The sequence below is a fragment of the Ovis aries genome, chromosome 25 (assembly GCF_016772045.2).
Source record: "Ovis aries strain OAR_USU_Benz2616 breed Rambouillet chromosome 25, ARS-UI_Ramb_v3.0, whole genome shotgun sequence".
NCBI lineage: Eukaryota > Metazoa > Chordata > Mammalia > Artiodactyla > Bovidae > Ovis > Ovis aries.
Genome location: NC_056078.1, coordinates 29,960,599 through 29,984,679, shown reverse-complemented (window position 1 = coordinate 29,984,679; position 24,081 = coordinate 29,960,599). Strand labels below are relative to the sequence as shown.

The 24,081-nt window shown below is 39.1% G+C and overlaps 1 protein-coding gene and 1 non-coding gene across 16 annotated transcripts in view; both read right to left on the bottom strand.

Moving 5' to 3' along the window:
- KAT6B (lysine acetyltransferase 6B) overlaps positions 1-24,081 on the bottom strand; it is a 183,974-nt gene that overhangs the window by 45,306 nt on the left and 114,587 nt on the right. For 5 of the 15 annotated variants that reach the window (XM_042240973.2, XM_015104456.4, XM_027962177.3 and 2 more), the window contains 7 exons: positions 20,862-20,970; positions 9,931-10,046; positions 9,607-9,688; positions 7,100-7,232; positions 3,255-4,186; positions 2,133-2,254; positions 189-304 (listed from right to left, as the gene is read on the bottom strand). In XM_042240973.2, the coding sequence (XP_042096907.1) occupies positions 189-304; positions 2,133-2,254; positions 3,255-4,186; positions 7,100-7,232; positions 9,607-9,688; positions 9,931-10,046; positions 20,862-20,970 (1,610 nt within the window). The remainder of the gene's footprint in view (positions 1-188; positions 305-2,132; positions 2,255-3,254; positions 4,187-7,099; positions 7,233-9,606; positions 9,689-9,930; positions 10,047-20,861; positions 20,971-24,081) is intronic. The other 10 variants (XM_060406701.1, XM_060406704.1, XM_060406700.1 and 7 more) reach the window with 3 other exon arrangements.
- TRNAG-GCC (transfer RNA glycine (anticodon GCC)) lies at positions 10,790-10,860 on the bottom strand. The gene has a single exon. It is a non-coding gene; the product is annotated as a tRNA-Gly (tRNA).

Sequence of the window (24,081 nt, the reverse complement as noted above, 5' to 3'; positions counted from 1 at the left end):
AAGAAGGTGCTGACAAAAGTGATAGTTTTGGACAGACCTGAAATTGAACTGAAATTGACACTCAAAATATGTCTTTTTCTTTTTTTTTTAAATTTATGTCTTAAAAAATCACCCAGTTTCAGTTCTAGAAGGCTCCTTCCTACATGTGAGATGTTAAGGCTGCACACCTGCCAGGCTTATTCCATTACCTTGCATATTCCTGTGGGTAAGGCGAGGAGTACCAGGTTTGGATTTCATATTTCCCAAATTCTATTACAGAAGGGTACCGGCCACAGTCTTCCACTCCACTTTCACACTCTATTTTCTGTCAGAAAGAAAACAAAACAGAAGTCTCAGAAGAGGATTTCTTCACTTACGCTTTGGTTCTTTCACCAGTGGTTATGAAAATCTACCAATGCTTTACAACGGCTAAATTTTTTTTCTTGATTCGGTTTCTTACATAAACAATATTTCCCCAGTTAATTTACAGCAGAATTTTTTTCATGTTGTTGAAAAAAAATTATAGGCCTTTGTGAAACAACAGTCAACTTTGTATCATATACATATATAAACAAATACTCTTAAGAAACAGTATTACCAATATAGGAAAAAATGAGTACTTGTTAGAACATATAAACCTCTATGAACAGTCAAGTGATCTGCTACAATGTATTAAAACAGGAAATTCTATGATGTGGCTATTACACACTGTCACACTGTTAACAGTTCCTGTTCTCCACCAAGTAACATTTATCCCAACCGTAATTAAATAATCAATTTGAAGTCTGCAGTTTGATACCCATCTCCTTTTACTCTCATGCAGGAGGTTAGAACTTTGCCTGCCTGATTCATCCTGACATTCCCAGGGTCTAGCCCAGTGCCTGACACAGCCAAGACATGTTCTTGAATGGAAAAGCCAGGGTTACTGGGTTGGATACAACGGGCTTTAGGTTTAGCAGTAACTTTCAGGTAATTGCTTGCTGTTCATCATGTTTAAATATGAATGCCAGATACAATCTCCCAAAGTGGTAATATTTAAGGACTTCAAATCTCAGTGACTGGGGGTGGTCGGGGGGGATGGGATACATTTTATCTTAGCCAAAGGGGAAAACACTACAAAGAATGCAGAATGAGGACTGGAAATATCCAATGGCCCCTCAAGGAGAAATAAGCATAAGTATTTAGTCCAAGTGGTTTCTACTAAAACTAAAGCTCAAGAGCCTTCAGACAGATCCCTACTCCCCACAAAAGGAAGTGAGGTAGAGCAGGTAATCTATCCATAAATATCGTGCCCTGAGAATGTGGTCTTGTTCAGCTGCTAAATCATGTTCGAGTCTTTGTGACCCGATGGACTGCAGCATGCAAGGGTTCCCTATTTTTCACTATCTCCCGGAGTTTGCTCAAATTTATGCCCACTGACTGAGTCAGTGATGCTATCTAACCATCTCATCTTAGGCCGCCCTCATCTACTTTTACCTTCAATTCTTCTCAGCATCAGTCTTTTCCAATGAGTCGGCTACTAAATGTGGTCTACTAACAGAAAAACTCGCAATCCATAATAAATTTGTTTCTGACAAGTCCAACAGCCCTTCCTTTCAATGTTTTGGTGAAAATAAGCTAAGTAGAGTTACTATCTTAGGGAAATCATTTAAAAGAAATTACTGGACATCGAAAATAAAAGCAATTACAACTGATCATGCAACACAATATTGTCTTCACCAATGCCCAGGAGTTAAAATCAGGAGACGTTTTTCATATTGCTGGCCATCTGAGCTGGAAGCAGCACTGGTCAATTTAAAAGTGATTTCTTCTTTCAGTGAGCTATTTAAAAGGGCTATTTTCTTAATCTGAGCAAGAATAATCAGAAATCTATTCCTTTACCCCTAGAAGCATTTTTTAAAAATCTGTCTCAACAACTGCTACTCTGGCCTATTTTGTGAGACCAGCTGAGCCATTACCAACTTGTGAGAGTGAAGACAACTCAAAGTCAGGACTTTTGAATGTACAGTCCACAGAAATGATGGTAGCAGTTGAAGAACCATAAAGGATTTTGAAGGGGATTCTTTATAAAATCAAGGCAGTTAATTTCACAGTAGTCAGATACAAAAGTCATATATTATCTTAGTATCTGGATTGCAGTATTCTGGCCTTACCTCCCAAGACAGTTCCTGGGCCTGCTTGAAAACATCCAAATCCTCTTCAGTAACGGTATCCTTGTTTCCAATCACATTTATATCTGTACTTTCCTGTTTGATGCTTATTTTGATTTCCGTATCTGTCATTTAAAACCAGCAGAAAGTGTATTTACTGACTTGTATCATGAATAACCACCATGTAATTACCAAAGTGGTACCAAATTAGCACAGTGGGCAAATAGGGAATTTTTTTTTTAAAGCTTTATAAGCTTTTACATCTAAGCGCTACTCATAGTTCCAGCAGTACCTTTTCCCTGCCATACCCAAATTATTTGAATTATCATTGTCATCTTCTTTTAGCTTCAGTAAATAAACACGGGAAAGTAAGAGCAATACAAAAAAAAAAAAATTCATAGTTTTCAACCAAGATTAGAAGGCATAGCAATGTCTAGGTATAGAATTCCCATGATCATGTTTGAGACAATAAAATCTATCATTCTGTCCCAATGACACATAGTTTGGCTTTTGTTTCATATAAAGGATAGCAAATGTAACGGGCCAATTTGTTAAATGAAATCATGAAATCAGTTTTCTCCCTGAGGTGAATACACACACAGACACACTCACATCCAAAAAAGCACACTTCACAGAATTACAGATCAGGCTCTGTTGAGAAGGAAGCAGGATGAACTTTGTCATGAGAAAGCAATGGACAGAGGGAAATGAGGAGCCGACGTCCCCCCTGCCGGAAGCGCGGACAGCACGTGGCCACACAGCGCTGTGGCTGGAGAGCTGGCACGGGGAGGGGCGTGGCGGAAGCGCGACAGTGGCTGCTCATGCGGGACCACAGCGCCATAAGCAACGCTATGACAGCATCTGGGGGGGCCCTAGTGTCACTACAAATGGAAGGAAATCATCAGAGTGGGAGAGTATTAGTTGAAAAAACAATGTTTTGGAGGTTTAGTCAGCATTAGAAAAAGGTCAAAGTTTCACTGCTTCTGTATGAAAGTGAAGTGGAGAACAAGAGAAATAGCTAAGACCTATGTGACAAATAGGAATTGATTGATTCTTTTTTTTTCCGGGGGTTGGGGAGAAAGGGACGGGACGCAGGTTTGGTTGGAGCTTTGACCTTTTGCTTACCATCATCCTGATCAGGTTTAATCCTTCCGTCTGTCAAGCTCCCCTTCCCTGGTGAGGGGGTCCCCATCTGAGGGGTCACTTTATATTTTAACCTGCCTAGCATCCTGTGCTTTTTAAGGAAAGTTGTTCGCTTGAAGTGAGCAATTGCTTTAAAAATACGCCCTCTAGCCATCCCCCAGCTAGAGGAGGAGGAGTGAGAAATAAACCTACTTCTAATATCTCTTTTTCCAAAGAAATGGGCTTTAGATTTTGCTGTGAGAGGGAATTCGGTTTTACGACGCATACGTTTAGGTGGTGCATAACTTGGGTGTCCCTTTTGGCGAGACTGTCCCTGAGTGGTATAGATATGAGAGAGTCCGTCAAAGAGTGCCTTCAGCTGGCTGTTATTAGTAAGACTGCTAAAGGAGGGCACGCTGGACTGGCTGGAAGAACTCTGGGGAGAGGTAGAAGAAACAGAAGTGCTGGACTTTTGTGAGCTGGGGCTCTGACCAGAGATGGGAGTCGGGGGTGGGAGTGAAGAAAGTGGAGGTTTTAGCTTTTGTGTGGTACCTGGAGCCAACACATGAGAAGTGCATGACTGTTTCTGAGAGACCTTTTTCCTTGGACGATAGTGCTTTGAAAAGTCTATTATTTCACCTCGTGATCTGCGACCATCAGGTGATGGTGTAAAAAACTTAGTAAGGCCATCAATGAGCCCTTTGGTTTTCTTGTTAACTTTAAGTGTAGAGGCAGAAATGTAGGTGGAGGTGGTGGTGATTTTGGTGGTGGCACCAGGCCGAGTGGGGTCTGTAACAGCCAATCTGCTGCTTGAGTCCTTCCCAGATGCAGCATGACCGGATGAAGGTGTGGTACAGACTTTAGTCTTTTGACCCCTACCAGGTGACCCCCTTCCTGTGAATGCATTCATGGATCCTTCATCACTGGTTACAGACCTAGGCAAAAATTTAGAGAATAGTATCAGCATTTAATAATAAAATTATAAAGGTATCTAACACAAGTTTATAGCAACTAGATGCAGTCAACGGGCTTAAACTTAAAAATCTGAATTGCAACCCTAAAGCCCTGCTTGTGTGTGTGTGTGCCTTCACTGAGGTGTTCTTCTCGGTTGAAACAGGTTGCAGCCTCTACGCTGGCAAGTCATAATTCTCCCAGGGCCTGTCCAACAGGTACTGGAAGAATCATGTGGACCCAAGGGCATTATGAGTAAGAAAATTTTTGAGGGGATTAAAAGATCACCCCATGGTTTCATTATAGTTAAATAAAAAAATGTTACCCCTTGTGTCATTATACATAATTGTGATTTTCTGAAATGCCTTTTAAAAAAAGTATTAAAAGAAAGAAGTCATTAAGTATTATCTCGAAGTGAAAGAAGAAATTTATGTAATCTCTAGTTAGAAGCAATTTTAACTCAAATGGAAAATTTATAGAAATAATTATTATCTATAGTTTTTTTGTTTTTAAAGAAAACATTTTAAAAAATACCCTCTTCCTCTTAGCATTTTATGCTTAGGATGATAAGATAACCAATAATACTCTCTAAGTAGAGGAGACAATTAATTGCAGCATAAAATATTGCTGAAAAAAGGACAACAATAGCAAAAAACTGAAGAAATGGTTAAAGAAAAGCTACAGCAGGTCAGACATGACATGGAAAGTCTGGTGGAGAAGCAGCACATTTACCATGGTCATTATCAGACACCTGGCATCAGAATCTTTACACACTGGTTCTGACTGCTATTTCAGTTCCTGTGAGGCTGGTTCTGCTCATACAGCTGTGTGCTCAGTGGAGATGGAGGTCACTCTGCTAGCACAGCTGCCTACAGGAACGGCAGCTGCCTGCCTTCGCCTCAGGCTAGGGCTTGGAAAGCCACCCGTTTTGCCGCAGAATTTTATACAGCAGAAACATGTGCATGTGAATTATGGCAGTGCTGGGGCCCGAGAACGGACCTTAAAAATTATCAGTTTAGCTGACGGCTAGTAATGAAGAAATGGAAGCCTGAAAATGATATGATCTTAAATTATAAAAATATCTGTAAGTAATTACAAAAAGAAGAGCATAGCTTAGTGGTTATCCTGTACATAGAGATTTGATGAACAATTTCAGCAGTCGCCCTAAAGGGGAGGCTGGCGTAGGTCAATGGAGCAAGCTACTAAGGCTCATCTGAAGCAGCTCAACTGCCAGGAGCTTTGTCCAACACCACCGAGTCAGCCAAATCAGGTTAGAGCTGGAGATCTCGAGTGTCACAGTGAGAGTCACCAGTAAACAACTCATCCAGGATAAAATGTTTTGCATCAGAATGTTACATTTGGACTGTATCTGGAATCGATTGCCCAGAAAGGATAATATGCTTAAAAAGCATGTAAAAAGGAAAACTCCCCAGACTGTCTTAAAAATTCCTAAGCTCAAAGGACAATTTTGGACAAACAAAAAGTTAGGATTGGTGCCAGATGTAATTTTCAGCTGTGTCCTTTGTTTAGAAAGTTTATATCCTAATTCGGTTTTTTAAATTGGGCCCTGAGGATACAGTCCCATTTCAAGAACAATGCTTAACACTGGATGAACACAAAAAACACATAATTCCTACTTCAAGTGATGCTAATATGAAAGATTTTATTCATGAATATGTTTCATGTTTGCCTCTACAAATTAACACAAATTCTGTATTAGAATGTCCACCAGTTAGAAGATTTTCATAAAGTTTCACAAAACACTCTAGAAAGGAGCATGCATTTTTTATTTCTCCTTTGGGAGATAAAAGTGCAGGAGGATACTGTTTTCCTGAGAGCAGGTAATAATAAAATGAATTGCTTCAGATAAAACTAAGGGAGAGGGGAGAGTAAGCAAGTAAGACACCTGGTGTTTGTTCACTGTGTGTAGAGTTCCTGTTCATTTCTACATTATAATGACCCTTTCACTAAGCCCAAAGAGAAAGGCAATGGTCTTACAGACAGAGCTGCTTCAGATATGCAAGTATATAGATTTCATTTCTAAACTCCTTACCTAATGCTGATATTCAGTTCTATATTCTATATGGGTTAAAAAAACAAACACACTCATTACACCTCTTTTCTCTACTTCTCCAGTAATTCCAGCTAAATGTTCTATTTGGCTTTAATGGCAACCACATGGCCACAGGCTAGAGGAAATGGGGCTAACACAGCATTGGGTTGGCTAAAAAGTATATCGTTTGGATTTTCCCTAAGATGTTATGCAATAACCTGAATGAATTTTTTGGCCAATCCAATAGAACTGCATGCTACCGCAAATATATTATTTTGTCTATATGTTTGTATACATGTGCACATACCAAATGGTCCTGTCTAACTCTCTCGAGGCAAACATTTGCAGATTTCTCAGAAGCTTCTATTTCATAAAAGGGATCTTAAAAAGTTGTAATACTACATTAGCACCAGAAACGAGGAGTATTTTTCTAAAATGTTATCTGGGGTAACAAGAGAGAGTCATTATAGATGTGAACAAATCCCTCTCTTGTTTTAAAAATTCCTATAAAAATATTTATATAATTAAGCTCTTTTAATGTTCAGCCAGTAATAAAGTAGGCACAATGAGTGTTTCCAATTCTTACATTCTGCTTCTATCCTGCTGGTTGAAAAATGTCACTAAGCATCACAGATACTGGCAACAGAAGACCTCAAAATGCCAATTGTAATTTTAAATGTTATTTTCAAAAAGATTTCCACAGCTTATGCAAAAGAAGAAATATTCCTCATCCCTTGAGTTTGTAAAAATGATGCTAAAAAGTTAATGGGATCTAAGGGGGTTACAATCAACTGCATTTTAAAGCACAACATAAAAGATTTTTTTTGATAAGATCTCAACCTACAACAATCGTTGCTTTAATTTATTTTTCGGTCGTCCAATGGGTTTTGCATATCGTCGTTTTATTTGTGCAGCTTTCTCATGAAGTAGTTTTCTTCCCTTTTTCTTTGGTCTGCAGACTTGGCAAATCCACATCCCTGAATTAATATATATATGAGAGAAATATTTTAATGTTTCATTTTAGGAGAGAGATTAAATATAAACTGCAGCTGTAATAAGCTGCCCAAGGATGCCTGTATGCAGAACTTTACCCTAGAAGGTGGATCGTTCCCTTTAGTCATTCTCCTCAGGAAGCTGTCACTAAAGGTCAGTTTTCCCAGGTCAAGGTGATGAGAGCAGAGGGCTGACCCATCTGAGAATTATTCTAATAAGGTTTTGCCCAACATGTCACCAAGACTCCCCACCACGTAAACACACGTGAAAACCCAGTCTTGTCAGATAGTATATATTTTTGGATTTGAGGGAGACATTTTTAAGCCAACTGGAACATTTTTAAGTCAACTGGAACTTCTAGGAAAAAAAATACTTGTTTTATCATCTCTTTTGGGGAATTTTCTATAGTAAATAAGTTGTAATTCTAATATATAGTTTTAAAAATGAAAACTTCAAACGTTTAAGCACTGTGGAGCTACAATAATTTGAAGTGTGGCATATGGAAGCAGATCAATGGATAAGAACTAAAAGGCCAGAACAACAGAGAGGTTTAGCATATCATAACAGTCATATTTCAGATCAGTGGGGAAAGGATGAAATGATTCAGAAAGGGGTGCTAGAACAAACAGATGTCTGTCTGGAAGGAAAATAATTACTTCCTATCTTTTATAAACACAAATTCTAGGCAGATGAATATTATGTGACAAAATTAAATGTTACATAATTTAAGCATGACTGATACTTAAGACTGAAGCCATAAAGAAAAAGATTCATGGATTTGACTACATGAAAATATAAAGAGCTTCTGCAAATCAGTAAGAAAAAGGTGAAAACCCTTAAAAAAAAAATGATTAATGGATAAAAACAGGTGCTTTACAAGATGATATACAAACAGCCAATAACCAAACACAAAAAAATGTTCAATTTCACTAAAGAAAATAATTATCAGACATATTTTTTCTATGATCTAACTGGTAAAAATTTTAAATAACAACACTGTATTACACTGAATCTAAGCTATTTATGACTACAAGATGCATCTGATTTCAAAAATGTTAAAATGTTTTTTAAAAATGTCTGTCTTAGATTCAATGAAATATAGTTAATGGTGAGTGTTGATCATCATACAGGGAAACAGGTATTCTCATGCACTGCTGGCTGGCCTGAAAACTGACATGACCTTTCATGGACATAGCCTTCAATCCAGAAATTCCTCCCTGAGGAATTTATCTTAAGGCAAGAATTGTTGATGAAAAAAACTGGAAATATTTGTAATATTCACTAGATGAAATTGGTTAAATTTTTTTTTTTAGAAGAACATGGGGTTGCAAAATCAGTTATGTTCAGGAACCACCCAGGTATAATATATGTGACTGAAGCAAGCTGGAATGTAAAGCAACAGGTAGCAGTGAGACTGAGGCAGGATGGAACACTGGCAAATTCAAATTCAAAAATCTTTAAATACAGAACCAGATCTTCTGTTACACAGTTAAGAGAAGTCTCAATAAAACATTTCTGTGGCCCACAGTCATCATGCTTATAATCTCGGCTCTATATAGTACGGAGTTCTACACACTCTAAAAACTATCTTTGGGAGAATATTTAATGATGTGGGAATATGAGAATCTATTGTTAAGAGGGAAAAACCATAAACATACAGAATTTTCCATTTCTTTTTAAAAGGGTGGGTGGGGCAGGGAAGGAATTTCTAATTGATTATTCTTTCCATTCCTTTATGGCAATCGGTATTTTCTAAAATTTTCACAATGAAAATGTATAAACTTTGTAATAAGAAGGCAAAGTTATTTATAACGTTCAATATATTATCATATGAGAAAAAGAAGGCTAAACTTGGCTGACTACCCAATAAATGGAGAAGAAAATCCGTATTCTATATGGATACACCCATGTAAGATAGTTCAGATCTTCACGTTCAAGATTATCAATCGACGGCCAAGGAAATGGTAATGGCTCCTGTTATAGGACTTTTTGGGGGTCATTATCACCATCATCGAAAACAGGTAATGTGTTACCTCTGAACACTATACTGAATAACATGGAGAATACTCTAAACTTTTGACCTACATAGTCTAAATTTATTCTAATGGGGAGTGGTTTTAGGAGAAGAATGATCTTTTTAGTCCTGTCTGAATTATAGCATTTATTATATACATTACCCCCAAATTATAAGCTTTTACACTTCTCTGCTCACAACCTGTACTAAACCCACAAGTATAAGGAAGGTGGGAGGGATGAAAAAATGCTTAAAGAACCTATATACTCCTGAGCTGTCAGACATTAGGACTAGGCTAATGTGTACCTAATAAAGCACATTTTTTAATAGGTTTAAAGGTTCACCTTTTGGCATTCTGGAAAGTGGGGGATCACAGCACTCCATATGGAATCCTCTATCACAGGAGTCACAGAAAAGCATATTATCCTGTAATGTAGCATATTAGAGACTAATTGAGACTGAAATCAACTGTAAAAGGCCACAAATTCTTTTGTTATCTGGTTAACAATAATAAAATATGATAAAGTAGCACCACGATCCCTACTGAAATTTGGTATCACATGTACCTAAACATTTAAAAAGAAAATAGCAGCAATCTACAAAAATGAAAACCTTAACACTGAAAGCCAACAGTTCACCTGGAGATGGATACTGAGAGCCGTACTTACTGCATTTTTGCCTTGGATTCTACACGCACTGCACGTCTTGCATTCGATGCACTGCCACCTTAAGGCCTTTACATTTGTTGTTAATTCAGGACAAAATTTCAAACAGGATGGGTGTCCTATAAGAATAAAAAAAATAAACTGCTTTGTGGGAATGGTGCCTTCAATTTTTTAAACTCACTGATATTTAGTGACGATGTCAGCCAAAGATCCTTAGGAACCTGAAAATACGAAAAAAATCAAAGATTCCAAATTGTATTTTCCCTTCTGCCCTTCCCCCTGGCACCGATATGTGACAGAGTGACTGTACAAATGTTTTCCCTAAGAGAAACTTGGAAAATGTATACCAATTCTAATCACAAGTCTTGGGGAACTTGAAGATAATGTATGCTCAGATCATGTTCTCATACCTGTGCCTTCTGTTAAATCTCCTGCCCTTGCCCTCTTCATCAACCACCATCTACCCCAAAGCTTTCTGGCCTGCTGGCCTGTGAGGAGAGTGCTGAAGTTCAAATGATTCCTACTTTCTGTGTATAATGAAATCATAAAACATAAAACAACAGTTAACTAAATAAAAATCTGATGCTGCGTAACATAATACAATGAACAAATGCAAAAAAAGAAAAAAACTCAGTAGTATACAAAGACTATCCCATTGCTGGGATATACAAAGAAGACACTACTGCCATCTTGCCCCGGGTTCCTGAATTTAAAATCTGTAAGTGGGAGTTGTCATTTAAGTCGCTAAGTCATGTCTGACTCTTTGCGACCCCACTGACTGTAGCTCACCAGTCTCCTCTGTCCATGGGATTTTCCAGGCAAGAATACTGGAGTGGGTTGCCATTTCCTTCTCCAGGGGATCTTTCCAGCCCAGGGATCGAACCTGGGTCTCCTGCTTGGCAGGCAGATTCTTTACCACTGAGTCATCTGGGAAGCTCTGTAAGCAGGAATAGAAACAGTGAATTTGGGAGTTAGGAAGTTGCAAAGTCCAGGCTACATAGAACATGTCAAGAAGCATACCCTTAGCAAGCGTCCCACATTTTTCTGAGAGTTCGGCTTTTCCACCCTGTTTTGGACACACTTTCCATCTAGCAGCTCTCACCTTACACAGGAAAACTGGGGACCCCAAGGGATAGCACCACTTAAGAAAGTCAGCCAGGCTACACTGAGTAATAGATCTCTCTGAAAGGTTTGGGGAGTGTGAGTCCAGACTCTGGAAGTTTAAAATCTGATGGTCTTTTATCACGTAAACCTGAGACCTCCAAATTTGATTTTAGTTTTCTAAATCTGGTCTTAAAATAGTATGGATGTTAGTAAGTCCCATGTGAAAGAACTTATAACCAAGCTGCAAAAGAAACCTGAGGGGTAATAAAAAAAAAAAAAAAAAAAAGCAGATTCTGCAATTTCAAAACTGTTTTATAATTTCCTGACTTTGGCAGGCTCATTGTTTAAATATGTATTTTGGGTGGCTGCCAAAAAGGTCCTCCTTCCTAAAGCTTAACAGGTGCTTCATAAAATTCTACCCACCAGGAGATTTGGCTTTTTGAAGTAAAAACATTCAAAATCAATCATCAATACTGTTAATAAAAGCACACTATTCCTGAGTTAAAAAAAAAAAAAACAACAAAAACCTAAACATCTGTATTTAAGATGTTGAGCAAATAAAATGTTGTCATAGGATTATGACCTCAGACAGTAGACACCCAGGCAGATGCATTTAACCTATGACACTTTTCTTTTACAAGGGCTTCTCTCATTCAAATGAATGTGGGGTGGGGGGGGGGCAAGTTTATATATATATAAATGGTATCAATCACCTCTTTCTGCTCAGGAACAGCAAACAAAGACAGCTCGCTTTTAGACTTTAAGAAGGATACTTTGAAGAGGGAGGGGAAGGTCTACTTTGATCAGGGCTTTCCCGCCCCCACTTACATAGTGAGGGGGGTAAAAACTCAAGTTTTAAGGAACAGCAATTTAAATTCCACCCTTAAAATGGGTCCCATCAGCTTAAAAGTATACCATTTACTTCTCTTTTTTTCTCCCTTTTTATTACTTCCTGTAAGTCATACATCACTAGCACATATGACCTCAATTTCATGCACTAAATTTTTCTCTACATTAAAATCTGCTTTTGTACTTTGTAGCTTAATATCCAGCAACTAAGGTAATTCACATCATATTATAGCTTACTATTTTTTTCTCACAGATATCCTATAAAAATAATTTTTAATAATTAATTATACTTTTGAAAGTTAATGGATTTCAGCCACTTATTCTTCTTCTTATTGCTTCCTCTCACTTTAAGTAATATTATATTGTAACTACTACCATTTAAGCTACCCTATCAAATTCTAAAATCTTTAGTCTATCTTTCCTTCAGGCAGCAATCTTACCTTTATTTAGCTCAAGAGAATTGGCCATAGATCCCTTCCAGCTCTAAATTTATATGATTCTGTAAAGGATGCTGAGGGATGAAGAAATATTTCCATTTTATTTTCTCACTGCCAACTTTACACAAAAGACTGTAACTGAGTCTTGATATGCTAGTACACAATCTATAGTAATTAGAAAAAGGACAACAAGGCTATTAATAATTCAGTTCCTTACCTCCCATTTTAGCCATTCTGTAAACTCAACAATCCCCTCTAAAATTTGGGTTCTCTCTGCTGACACAATTCATGGTGGTTTACACACACACACACACACACACACACACACACACTCTCTCTCTCTCTCTCTCTCTCTCTCATTCTTATAACAGCAGAGTCTAAGCACTGATAACTTACAACCGTTTTGTCCAGCGAAACCAAAGGAGCACTGTTTAACATTAAACAAGTACCAATGAGACCAGAAGTCAGCAGAAGCGATTTTTGAGTCAAGTATTATGGGAGGAAAAACCATGGGCTCTGTAGTAGACTGAACAGTGCCCTCCAAATATGTCTATTTGTAATCCCTAAAACACACAAATATATTTACCTGACATGGCAAAAGCGCCTTTGCAGATGTGACCAAGGGCACAGGCCTTGAGACGGGAGATTATCCTGAATTATCTGTGTAATTATTCCAATCTAATCACAAGTACTTAAAAGCAGAGAATCCTCCAGCTTGGTTAGTAACATGAGACAAGAGGAGGAGGAGAGGTTCAACACGGGAGAAGGACTGCACCCAGCGGGGAGTGGGAGGCACACAAGCCAGGGAGGGCAGGCGTCCGCGAGAAGCAGGGGATGCCGAGTGTGGGACAGCAAGAAATGGGGAAACTGGTCCTGCACATGCAAGGAACTGAACTCTGTTCACAGTTTTGTGGCAATTTGTTACAGCAGCAATGGAAAAACTATGAAAGACTCAAGACACTGGGTCCCTCAGATCAGTTATCTGACCAACTACCTGTCCACTGAAGACACAATGAGGAAAAGGACAGACATTTCAGATCACATGGTCCAGCAGGAAAGACAACCATTAGACAAGAATTGGGATAGGCTGGCTTGGAGATGTGGGCAAGTCTAGCAAGAGATTAGAGGCAGGCCTTCCTAAAAAGACACCAAAGGATGAGTGAGATCAGAGGGGAGCAGAGGCGGGCAGGGTGGGAGAGAGCAGCATGTGCAGAGTGACAGGAGAACACGGGGACGAACATGGGGACATTTAAGAAGAGGAAATAAGCTTGATATAACCTCTTTATAACCTCATATAGTGTGATAGCGGAGAAGGCAATGGCGCCCCACTCCAGTACTCTTGCTTGGAAAATCCCATGGACGGAGGAGCCTGGTAGGCTTGCAGTCCATGGGGTCGCTAAGAGTCAGACACGACTGAGCGACTTCACTTTCTCTTTTCACCTTCATGAACTGGAGAAGGAAATGGCAACCCACTCCAGTGTTCTTGCCTGGAGAATCCCAGGGACGGGGGAGCCTGGTGGACAGCTGTCTATGGGGTTGCAGAGTCGGACACGACTGAAGCGACTTAGCAGCAGCAGCAGCAGAGTGTGATAGGGATGGTGATGTGCAAAGGGGTCAACAGGAGCCCAGTCCAGAAGAGTGTTTTGGGCTTGGATTTTTCCTAAGGTTAACTGGTGGACACTAAAAATTCTGTGATTAGATTTATGGTTTTAAAAAGTAATTTATGCTGAAGTATGCAAAATGGATGAGGAGAAAGAGTATGAAGATTAAAGCTAGCTTATTATCATGGCAGCTCTGAGCAGGTCTGGTGAAGGCTGTGGATATACTGAGGACGTAGAATACATATTGGGACCTACAATCAATGCATTTTTGGTAATTTCTTGCTGTGAGAGAATAGGACAGAGGAGGGCTTGTAGAACTGAATGCGTAGCTGGTATGTGTCATTTGCTGAAATGGGAAATCCCCGAGGAGAAGCAGGATGTCGTTGTTTGCTAAGATTTCTGTCTTTGCTAGAGTGGTGGTGGTTGTTTGGGGAGGAAGGAGCAGTGTAAGGTTCATAAGCTGTTTTGGATATTATCCCTGAGGAGCCCATGAAGTGTCAAGAAGAGGAGTCCTGGAGGTGCTTATACCTAAGGGTCTGGAACCCAGGAGAAGCTATGAACCAAAGTGAGGGCACATAGGGCCAAGGATGAAAGCCTGAAGAAACTCTGAGGTGATGAAGAGAGGGCCAAGGAGCTCATAAAAGATCTGGAAGAACTGAACTGATAGAAAGAAAACAGAGAATATGAAATCGCAGAAGTCAAAAGATGAGAACATTTCACGGAAAAAGATTCTCAGCAACTCAAATATGACTGAGAGGAGAATCTGTTGTAGATTGAAAGATGTCCACTAGACTTTTTTTTTTGCCACGCCACTGGACAGCATGCAGGATGTCTCAGTTCCTCCAAAAGAGATTAACTTGTGCCCCCTGCAGTGGAAACTCAGAGACTTAACCACTTGCCTGCCAGGGAAGTCCCTAGAGTTTTACAAAAACATAGAAGGCACCTTTAGAGTTTGCTACATGGAGGTCACTGTTAATCATATCAGCAGAATTTTAGTGAAATAACAGGTCAGAAGCAAGGCTTCTGCTTCCTGTTACTCTGCGTGGACTGTCAATCCAGCTTTGGGCTTGTGGAGAGGGGGGCTCACCAATCCTTCCTCCTACATCCCTGTCTAGTCCTCTTTAGAGTCCATCTAGAGGTTTCTTCCTGGTTAAGGGGCTTCTTCCAAACCTAGTTTTCAATCTGTGTATAGTCGGTGTGAAGCTGGACAACTAACCAACCAATCCCTGGGGTATTTTCTCACAGTAATCTCAAGAAGCTAGTGACTACATATATATGTATATTGCACCAACCAGCTCACTGGGAGCAGAAGGCAGGCAAGTTTTATTCAGGGTTCACACCAATAAAACAAACACAGGAGAGACTTCAGGTCTCCTGAGGACAGACTGGGGCACAACTCCATGTCTCTGGAGGAGACATACTTCACTGTACAAAGGTAATCTTCCTGCTCTCCAGCTGCATCTCAGCAGCCATGCTGTCTCCAGTGTCAATGAGCTTCCACTTAGAATGATGCTGTAATTTTGAACTGTGCACTTATCTTAGATTTGCTAATTTGAAAACACACATGCACAGAACTCATCTGTAAGTAAGATTTAACCACCCAGCAATCTGAGCAGCAGACACAAAATTTCATTTGGTATAATATCTAATACTTATGTGAAGCTAATTAAAGATAATTTGGTCTTAATGAGGCAAAGAGAATATAACAGTGTTAATTTCAAAGTAGGCTGATCCATGAAAGTCAAGCAAAATCACTTCCTAGTCCCAACATTTCCAAAGACCTGAAGACTATGTGATGAGCCCCACAGTCCTATTAGTGTTTCGAACAGCCCTTCGGTGTTTGTGTGATGATTTATAGATACTGATGATCTTCACAGCATTATCTCACTGGATCCTCACAACAGCCCTGTGGATGCAGGATACAGACATCACCCTCCAAATCTCACAGATGTGTACAGTTCCATAGCCAGCAAGTAAAGAGGACTGCAGCACTGTATCTGGGGCTCCTTGTACTATTTACCTCCCTTCACAGTTTTACTATCTGCAAACTTGAATAATTTTTTTCAAAAGTTTTGGCAGAAAAAACACAGTTAAAGAAAATACTGCCCATCTGCAGCACTGAGCCATCTTAAAAATATAGAAATTTCTAATTGGCTTTACTTTATGATGTAAGCAGAAGGAAACACTTATTACCCAGGTCTATGAAGTCTAAGCAGTCTAAATGTGCCATCATATAAAAGATACTTCAGATAGAAAGAAGTGACTAAAAACCAACAGGCACATGTGGGAAACACATTTAAAAGCAATCCTTATGAGCTATTATCTATATTTCCTTTTTTGTTTGTTTGTTTTACAAGGCTATGATTTTTTTTTTTTCCACAGAAACACCTTACATTAGGGATTCCTTTGATCATTACAAGCAGTCTCAATCCAATCCCAGAACCAACGGGCTCTACAGTATGAGATAGTGGTCACTTCTGTAAGGCCAACCGGGGCTACCAGCCGCTCTGTAGTTCCCACTTCTGAAACTGAACTAGACCATGACACCAGGGCTCCCACCACTACTGGGGGACACTGCTGGGCCAGGCCAACCTGTTTGATGCTTTTTCCCTATAATCACCAACATGTCACAACAGACCACCGTAACTACAAAATCTCCCCAAGCTTTCTAAGAAGAACCATATTTTTCTTCTAGTCCTTCTATTTAAAGACCGCTGCTGCTAAGTCACTTCAGTCGTGTCCGACTCTGTGCAACCCCAGAGATGGCAGCCCACAAGGCTCTCCTGTCCCTGGGATTCTCCAGGCAAGAACACTGGAGTGGGTTGCCATTTCCTTCTCCAATGCATGAAAGGGAAAAGTGACAGTGAAGTCGCTCAGTCGTGTCCGACTCCTGGCGACCCCGTGGACTGCAGCCTACCAGGCTCCTCCGTCCATGGGATTTTCCAAGCAAGAGTACTGGAGTGGGGTGCCATTGCCTTAAAGACTAGCCAATAACAAAGTCCACTTATCTGATCTACCAGATGAAGTAAATGCTTACAGTGCATCTCCCCAAGTTAGGAACTTTTTTTTTTTTTTAAACTAAAGTAGGTAAATCCAGACTGGCACAGTACACTCAAGGGAAGGTTCAGTTCAGTTCAGTTCAGTCTCTCGGTCACATCTGAGTCTTTGGGACCCCACAGACTGCAGCACACCAGGACTCCCTGTCCATCACCAACTCCCAGAGCTTACTCAAACTCATGTCCAAGGAGTTGGTGATACCATCCAACCATCTCATCCTCTGTCGTCCCCTTCTCTTCCAGCCTTCAATCTTTCCCAGCATCAGGGTCTTTTCAAATGAGTTGGTTCTTTGCATCAGGGGGCCAAAGCACTGGAGTTTCAGCTTCAACATCAGTCCTTCCAATGAATAATCAGGACTGATTTCCTTTAGGATGGACTGGTTGTATCTCCCTGCAGTTCAAGGGACTCTCAGGAGTCTTCTCCAACATCACAGTTCAAAAGTATCAATTCTTCAGCGCTCAGCCTTCTTCACAGTCCAACTCTCACCTCCATACATGACTACTGGGAAAACCATAGCATTGACTAGATGGACCTTTTTTGGAAAAGTAATGTGTCTGCTTTTTAATATGCTGTCTAGGTTGGTCATAAGTTTTCTTCCAAGGAGCAAGTGTCTTTTAATTTCATAGCTGTAGTCACCATCTGCAGTGATTTTGGAGCCCAAGAAAATAAAGTCTGACACTGTTTCCATTGTTTCCCCATCTATTTGCCATGAAGTGATAGGACCGGATGCCATGATCTTTGTTTTCTGAATGTTGAGTTTTAAGCCAACTTTTTCACTCCCCTCTTTCACTTTCATCATGAGACTCTTTAATTCTTCTTCGCTTCCTACCATAAGGGTGGTGTCATCTGCATATCTGAGGTTATTGATATTTCTCCCAGGCAATCTTGATTCCAGCTTGTGCTTCTTCCAGCCCAGCGTCTCTCATGACGTACTCTACATATAAGTTAAATAAGCAGGGTGACAATATACAGCCTTGATGTACTCCTTCCCCAATCTGGAACCAGTCTGTTGTTCCATGTCCAGTTCTAACTGTTGCTTCTTGATCTGCATACAGATTTCTCAGGAGGCAGGTCAGGTGGTCTGGTATTCCCATCTCTTGAAGAATTTTCCAGGTAATTGTGATCCACACAGTCAAAGGCTTTGGTGTAGTCAATAAAGCAGAAGTAGATGTTTTTCTGGAACTCTCTTGCTTTTTCGATGATCCAACGGATGTTGGCAATTTGATCTCTGGTTCCTCTGCCTTTTCTAAATCCAGCTTGAACATCTGGAAGTTCACGGTTCACGTACCGTTGAAGCCTGGCTTGGAGAATTTCAAGCATTACAAGGGAAGATTAAGTGAACCTTAACACTAGAGCCAAATCACATAGGGGAGTCCAGAGAAGCACGCTGAACCATCCATCCTCTATCCTAACCAAAGGGACCTGACGACCCCAGTTTTGAATTTCTACCAGGACCCACAGCTCAACTCCAAAGCCTCTAGCTCATTCTGTGTGAAGGGGGGGCTTACAAAATGACTCTGGATATGTCTTTTAGACAGCATCCTCAATTCATTCTTCCCCACGTGTGAAAAGAGAAAATAAGAGATCATTTTTGAAAAAAGAAAACACAACACTACACCTACATACCCTGGAAAAATGAGAAACTTCAGGAGTAAAAATATTTCAGTCACCTCTAACTATAAAGGAACTCAAACCTCTCTTTTGGCAGGCTTCAATCTGGGAAAGATGAAAGGAGATTGGTTACATCAGAAAATCTAAGATCTACCTGTTTAGAATTACACCTTTATACCTTGTGAAAAAAGCCCTGAAGTTATGATCTGGAAGATAATGATCTCTTATCAACTTAAGTAAGTGTATCACTGGAGGTAAGGAAATATATGAAGGGAACTTTTCTTTCCAGATTTAAGTATGACTTTAATCTGTCTAGGTGCCCAGACAAATAGACACTCAAGAAATAAAACAGTTAAGAGTGTTTTTAAAGTACCACCTTAAAAATCACAAAGGGTAAACCTTAGACAAGGGAACACTACTAAATTGATCAGGCAGTTACACAAAACAATAATTCATTCAGAATGAGCCCCGTGAGAAAACCCAAAAGATAACTACAGAGTCAGAACTGATGAGTGAGGCACTAGCTCACCAGGATAAAACAAGGAGAGTGAAGGATTGAGATTTATTAATCTGAACATACAGATAATGTTTCCATGCCCTTTTGTCACCAGCCACGATATCATGGCAGGTGAAAGAGTTTTAATGAATCTGTAAAGCCCATCAAAAAGACTGTCAGAAAGCATTTCTCAAGCAGAGTTTGAAACGTCTTATTTCTAAGGCTCTCTCCTCCTAGTCAAGTCCTGAGAGCTGCAGAACCATTTAGGGTCTATCAAGTTAAACCTTCACAGGAGGAGGAAGAATCATTACACAGCAGTGTCATTCTTCAGTGTGAAACATTTCCTCTATCCAACCATCAAGCAGCTGTCATAAACAATAAGATTTTAAATTTCTTGCAGCAATCAAGGAAAACAATTTGATCCGCCAAAAACAAAAAAAGACCAACAACTGCTGATGTGTAGAGTTCACTTACCAGAGTGTAGACCATGTGTTAGGCTATTTACTTGTGCTCTCTTCTTTAGCTTCCATACAACCCAAGATATAAGATGGTACCTTTATCTCTATGTTTCCAATAAGGGAACCGAGGCTGAGATGGTTAACTCATTCGAAGTGAAGGGGCTATGGCCGGCTTTCTAGTTTGGTCTTAACCACTATACTATATTATTGACCTGCTAAATGAGAGAATGCTATTGTGTTTTGCAGATTTGTTGATGTTTTTAAAGAATTAACTATAACTAGAGCAATACTTGGTGTTAATTTTAAAATAACATTTTTTGGGGGAAAAGTTTCAGTAGGCTAGGAGAAGAAAATTTAAAGATTAATACAGAGGTTGATTTTTAAAAGCTCAGTAACTGCCACTCACTCTCTTGTGTACGTGTGTGTATATACACACACATATAACCATATATATCTCTAGGCAACTTAAGAAGGAAGGCTGGCTGGTAGGACACATCCTTTTTAATTATCTTTCTTGCCAAGCCTTGCAGCATGCGGGATCGAGCTTGAGTATGAACCTCCACCTGCCTCAGCAGTGAAGTGCAGTCTTAACCACTGTACCACCAAGTAAGTTCCAAGACAAATTCTTTTTGTATAAGCATAATGTGACTTAATTTCCATTACAAAAGTGGAAATGTGTGCTTAAAGTCCTATGCTGAGAAAAAGAGGTGACAGCAATCTTGAAAGTTTTTTGGATATTGCAGTGTACCAATGACCCAGTCCTCGCCAGTATTCTTGCCTGGAGAGTTCCATGGAGAGAGTAGCCTGGCGGGCGGGGTTGTAAAGAGTCCGATACAACTCAGCAACTGACAGTAACCCTATCCAGTAGTTCCTTGGTTTCAGCATCACTTTCTGAGTAGGCCACTCTTTTCCTATCTTACTCTGGGCAATCTGAGTTTCTTTTATGCCTGATGATTTCTGGATTATATCAGTGCAGTTGCCAGAATCCTGTGCATCCCCTTCAGTCTGTCACACAGAGCTGGGCTGTAATATTATATTTCACCAGTAGGTGTCAGGATATATTCCTACTCAAATGTATTAAATTGAGACTTCAGGTTATAAAAAACAAGTGATTCTAGCTGCAATCAGCTTGAAAATTTAGAATTTTCTACCCCGAATTTACCTTCAAGGTAGAATATTCCACGTTGAATTACCAATGCTGGCACGAAATCTACGGTTAGTTTAAAATATGAACACATAATATTTTATAAACATATATAGAGAAATTGCACGTAGCTATAATGGGGAGTCATTGTACACACATACAAAAATAACAACTTACCACTACTGCCACAATCTGCACAAGAGAGAAGTTCTTCTGGTTTCTTTTCACGATTTGATTCCTTTGTCCCCAGACAGAAGCTACATATTGGAATGGGATCGGCACGGGGCTATGAAAAAATTAAAATGAAAAAACACTGTTAGCTTTCCACTTCAAAATTAAAAACAAAGTATTAAAATCAAAAGCGTCTTACATATTTCTTTACCAAAGAAAGAACAGGGTATTCATATCAATATTTTCTTCTGATTAAAAAACCCCTCAAATTATTTGATAGTGAAGTACTGCCTGAATAATACATTTAAGTATAATGCATAAGACTCAGAAATAATTTTTATTAAGCCAGTGAAACTTAAAACCTTTATATATATTATGTATTACCTTCCTAAAATGAACATTAAGAATTCATTTGAAGTCTCAAATCGTTTCCATAATCTATATGCCTACAATAAATTGATTCATCTATTCAGTATTGCAGTCTATGAATATCATCTAGTCAGACCAGATTGCTTAAATTTCATCAAATGTTTTAGTACAGGTTACTATAATCCATCAATTAAACATATGACATAAAATACTGGCATGTTAAAAGGTGACATAGTAACACCCTTGGAACTAAAGAAGGGGTTTCCCATGGTGATTCAGTGATTAGGACTCTGCATTTCCACTGCAGAGGGCACGGGTTGGATCCCTGGTCTGGGAACTAATATTTCACATGCTGCGTGGCATGGCCAAAAAAATGTTAAGAACTTTAAAATTCTGTAGGATCATTTAAGATGATCAAAAGACCATTAACAAAACTTTTCTAACACCAATGTCTTCAAAAGTAAACCACACCATGCCACACAAAAGGGATAAACTCTCAATCTCTGACATTCCCCTTCAATAAAAGAAACAACAAAACATTTGTCTAATCCCTAGCACCCCTTTAACTCTCACAAAGGAGACTGCTTTTAACAATGTATAAATCTGCATACATTTTAGTGCCTTCATTGTTATTTACGACTAACAGCAACACTAGTATTCCCATCCATATGAAGAGCTGATTGTGCCTACAGGTCTGGTCACATTATTTTGCACAGCCAAACGGTATGAGAACTAAAATTTTACTGCATATTCCAAGCGTCACACGTTGTCTGCTAGCCATCAGAATGTAACTCTAACGCATTTATATTTGAATCTCGTGAATCAAAAATTTAGGGCAAGAAAGCTTAGTATAATCACAATTTTTTTTATTTAAATGTAAATTTAAAACAAGATTTTGCTAGGCCTAACTTTCCAAATATACATCAGTGTAGAATAAACCTCATTTGTTCAGCCACTCTATTCCAAAAGCCTGATGCACATAGGCACACAAAATGTTTTTTGCTAACTATATAAAAATATATGTGAATAAATGAAAGAAATATATGCTAGTTTAAAAAACCTTATTCTAAAATAATATTTCAAACAGTAACAGTGATTCCAACAAACATCTTGGTTCAATGTGGCATGTCATCAAAAACCAGAACTCATCTCATGACCAAGCATTTGCAAACTGTTCGATACGACTGTTAATTTCATCTTACAATATAAGCTTTCATTATCTTGCCCTGATTTTCAGTTTAATTTGTTCTTTTAATACCAACAGGCTTTACTTTCTGAGGTAACTATGCAAATATATTTTTTGTAGCCCCAGTTAAAAAGCAGAGAATAAAACTCTGTTCTAGAAAAACCAAAAAAGACAAGCTACAACAAACTGGTCACTGACTCCTGCCACCATTTTTTAAATGCCAGATAATCAGCACTGCATAATTATGGATCCATAGTTATTACTTGCAAATGCTCAACTGCAGTACCTTGGGAACACTTCTGTTCCTTTAAATAGCAATTAAAAGAACAATCTGGTTTTCAAGTGACAACATTCCCCTGATAGATTCCAGCTAAAACCCAGTCCTTGTACTAATGGGATTCCTACTTTCATTTGATATAACAATGCTCGAGCCATTGCTGCCCTCCTTGCAGTGATAAATAATTTACAAAATGTCACATATCATTCACGCAATGAAACAAATCCAAATCTGCAATCCTATTTTTCTTCCCCAGATGAATTTTTCACTGTAAGAAGACATGGCCATCAGCCAGCATTCATGCTCATTTTTCGTTTTTAACTAAAGGTAACACAAAGGACAAAGGTTGCTAGTAGTTCATGGCCAGAAAGACCGATGGTTCACACTCTGCTCAATAATAGAAAGCACAGATGATATCACTTCACGCCACATTCAAGCAAGCCCCACCATGCTGATGTATGCTCACAACCGTTCATTTTAGGGATAACTATCTCACAATACTCTATAAAACCACTGTATTATACAGAAATGTCTGCTCTGCTGAATTATTGATAATTCAAAGCACTTTTTGCTAACCTCAGTATAGCCGAGTCTAATTAACTTTAAAAAACTGTCACTTGTATGAAATGAAACTTTTACAGTAAGACACGTAAACTGGGTCATGGGATTATTATGATTCACTATTCTCAATCCGACTACATATAAACTGTTTCAAAAAATAATCGCTGGTAATAGATTAAAATGAATTCCAATCAGAAACAGGTCTGAATAAATGGCAGCTCAACTCCACTATAGACAAACCATGTTTAAGAGGTCTGAAAATGGAACCAAACATCTTCCAGTTCTGAATTCCTTTCTTTGAAATTTCAAAAAGGCATCTTACCTGTTGATCATATTTTCTTATCAACATGCATGAATATTTCAATCTCATCTCGAGAGCAAACACTCTTGGAGAGGTATAAACTCTGCAGGCTGCTGGGGAGGCATTTCTTCCTCACTTCCCACGTGATGGTCCTGGGGCAGCTGCTAGGCCAGAGGCCACTCATACACTAGCTCATTTAATCATTTTAACAATACTGCCAGGAATGTATATTATTATGCCCATCGTAGGAAAGAACTTGAGACTCTAAGGAGTGAGGTAACTTTCCTAAAGTCACACAGGTTCAAGTGTGGAGCTGGGATTCAGACACAAATCTGCCTTCAGTAAAGCCCATTTTCTTACCTTTATTACCTCCCCTCCTGTCTCTCCTCTCTCAAGAAAAACAAATGTTTAAAAATTATTTTTTCCATTGACGGTTAATAATTCTCATGTGCTCATAATCTCTGCCATCCAATTTCTCCCATGACCAAATAGCATGCTTTTAAAATTATTTAAAAAGCAACCTTTAATATGC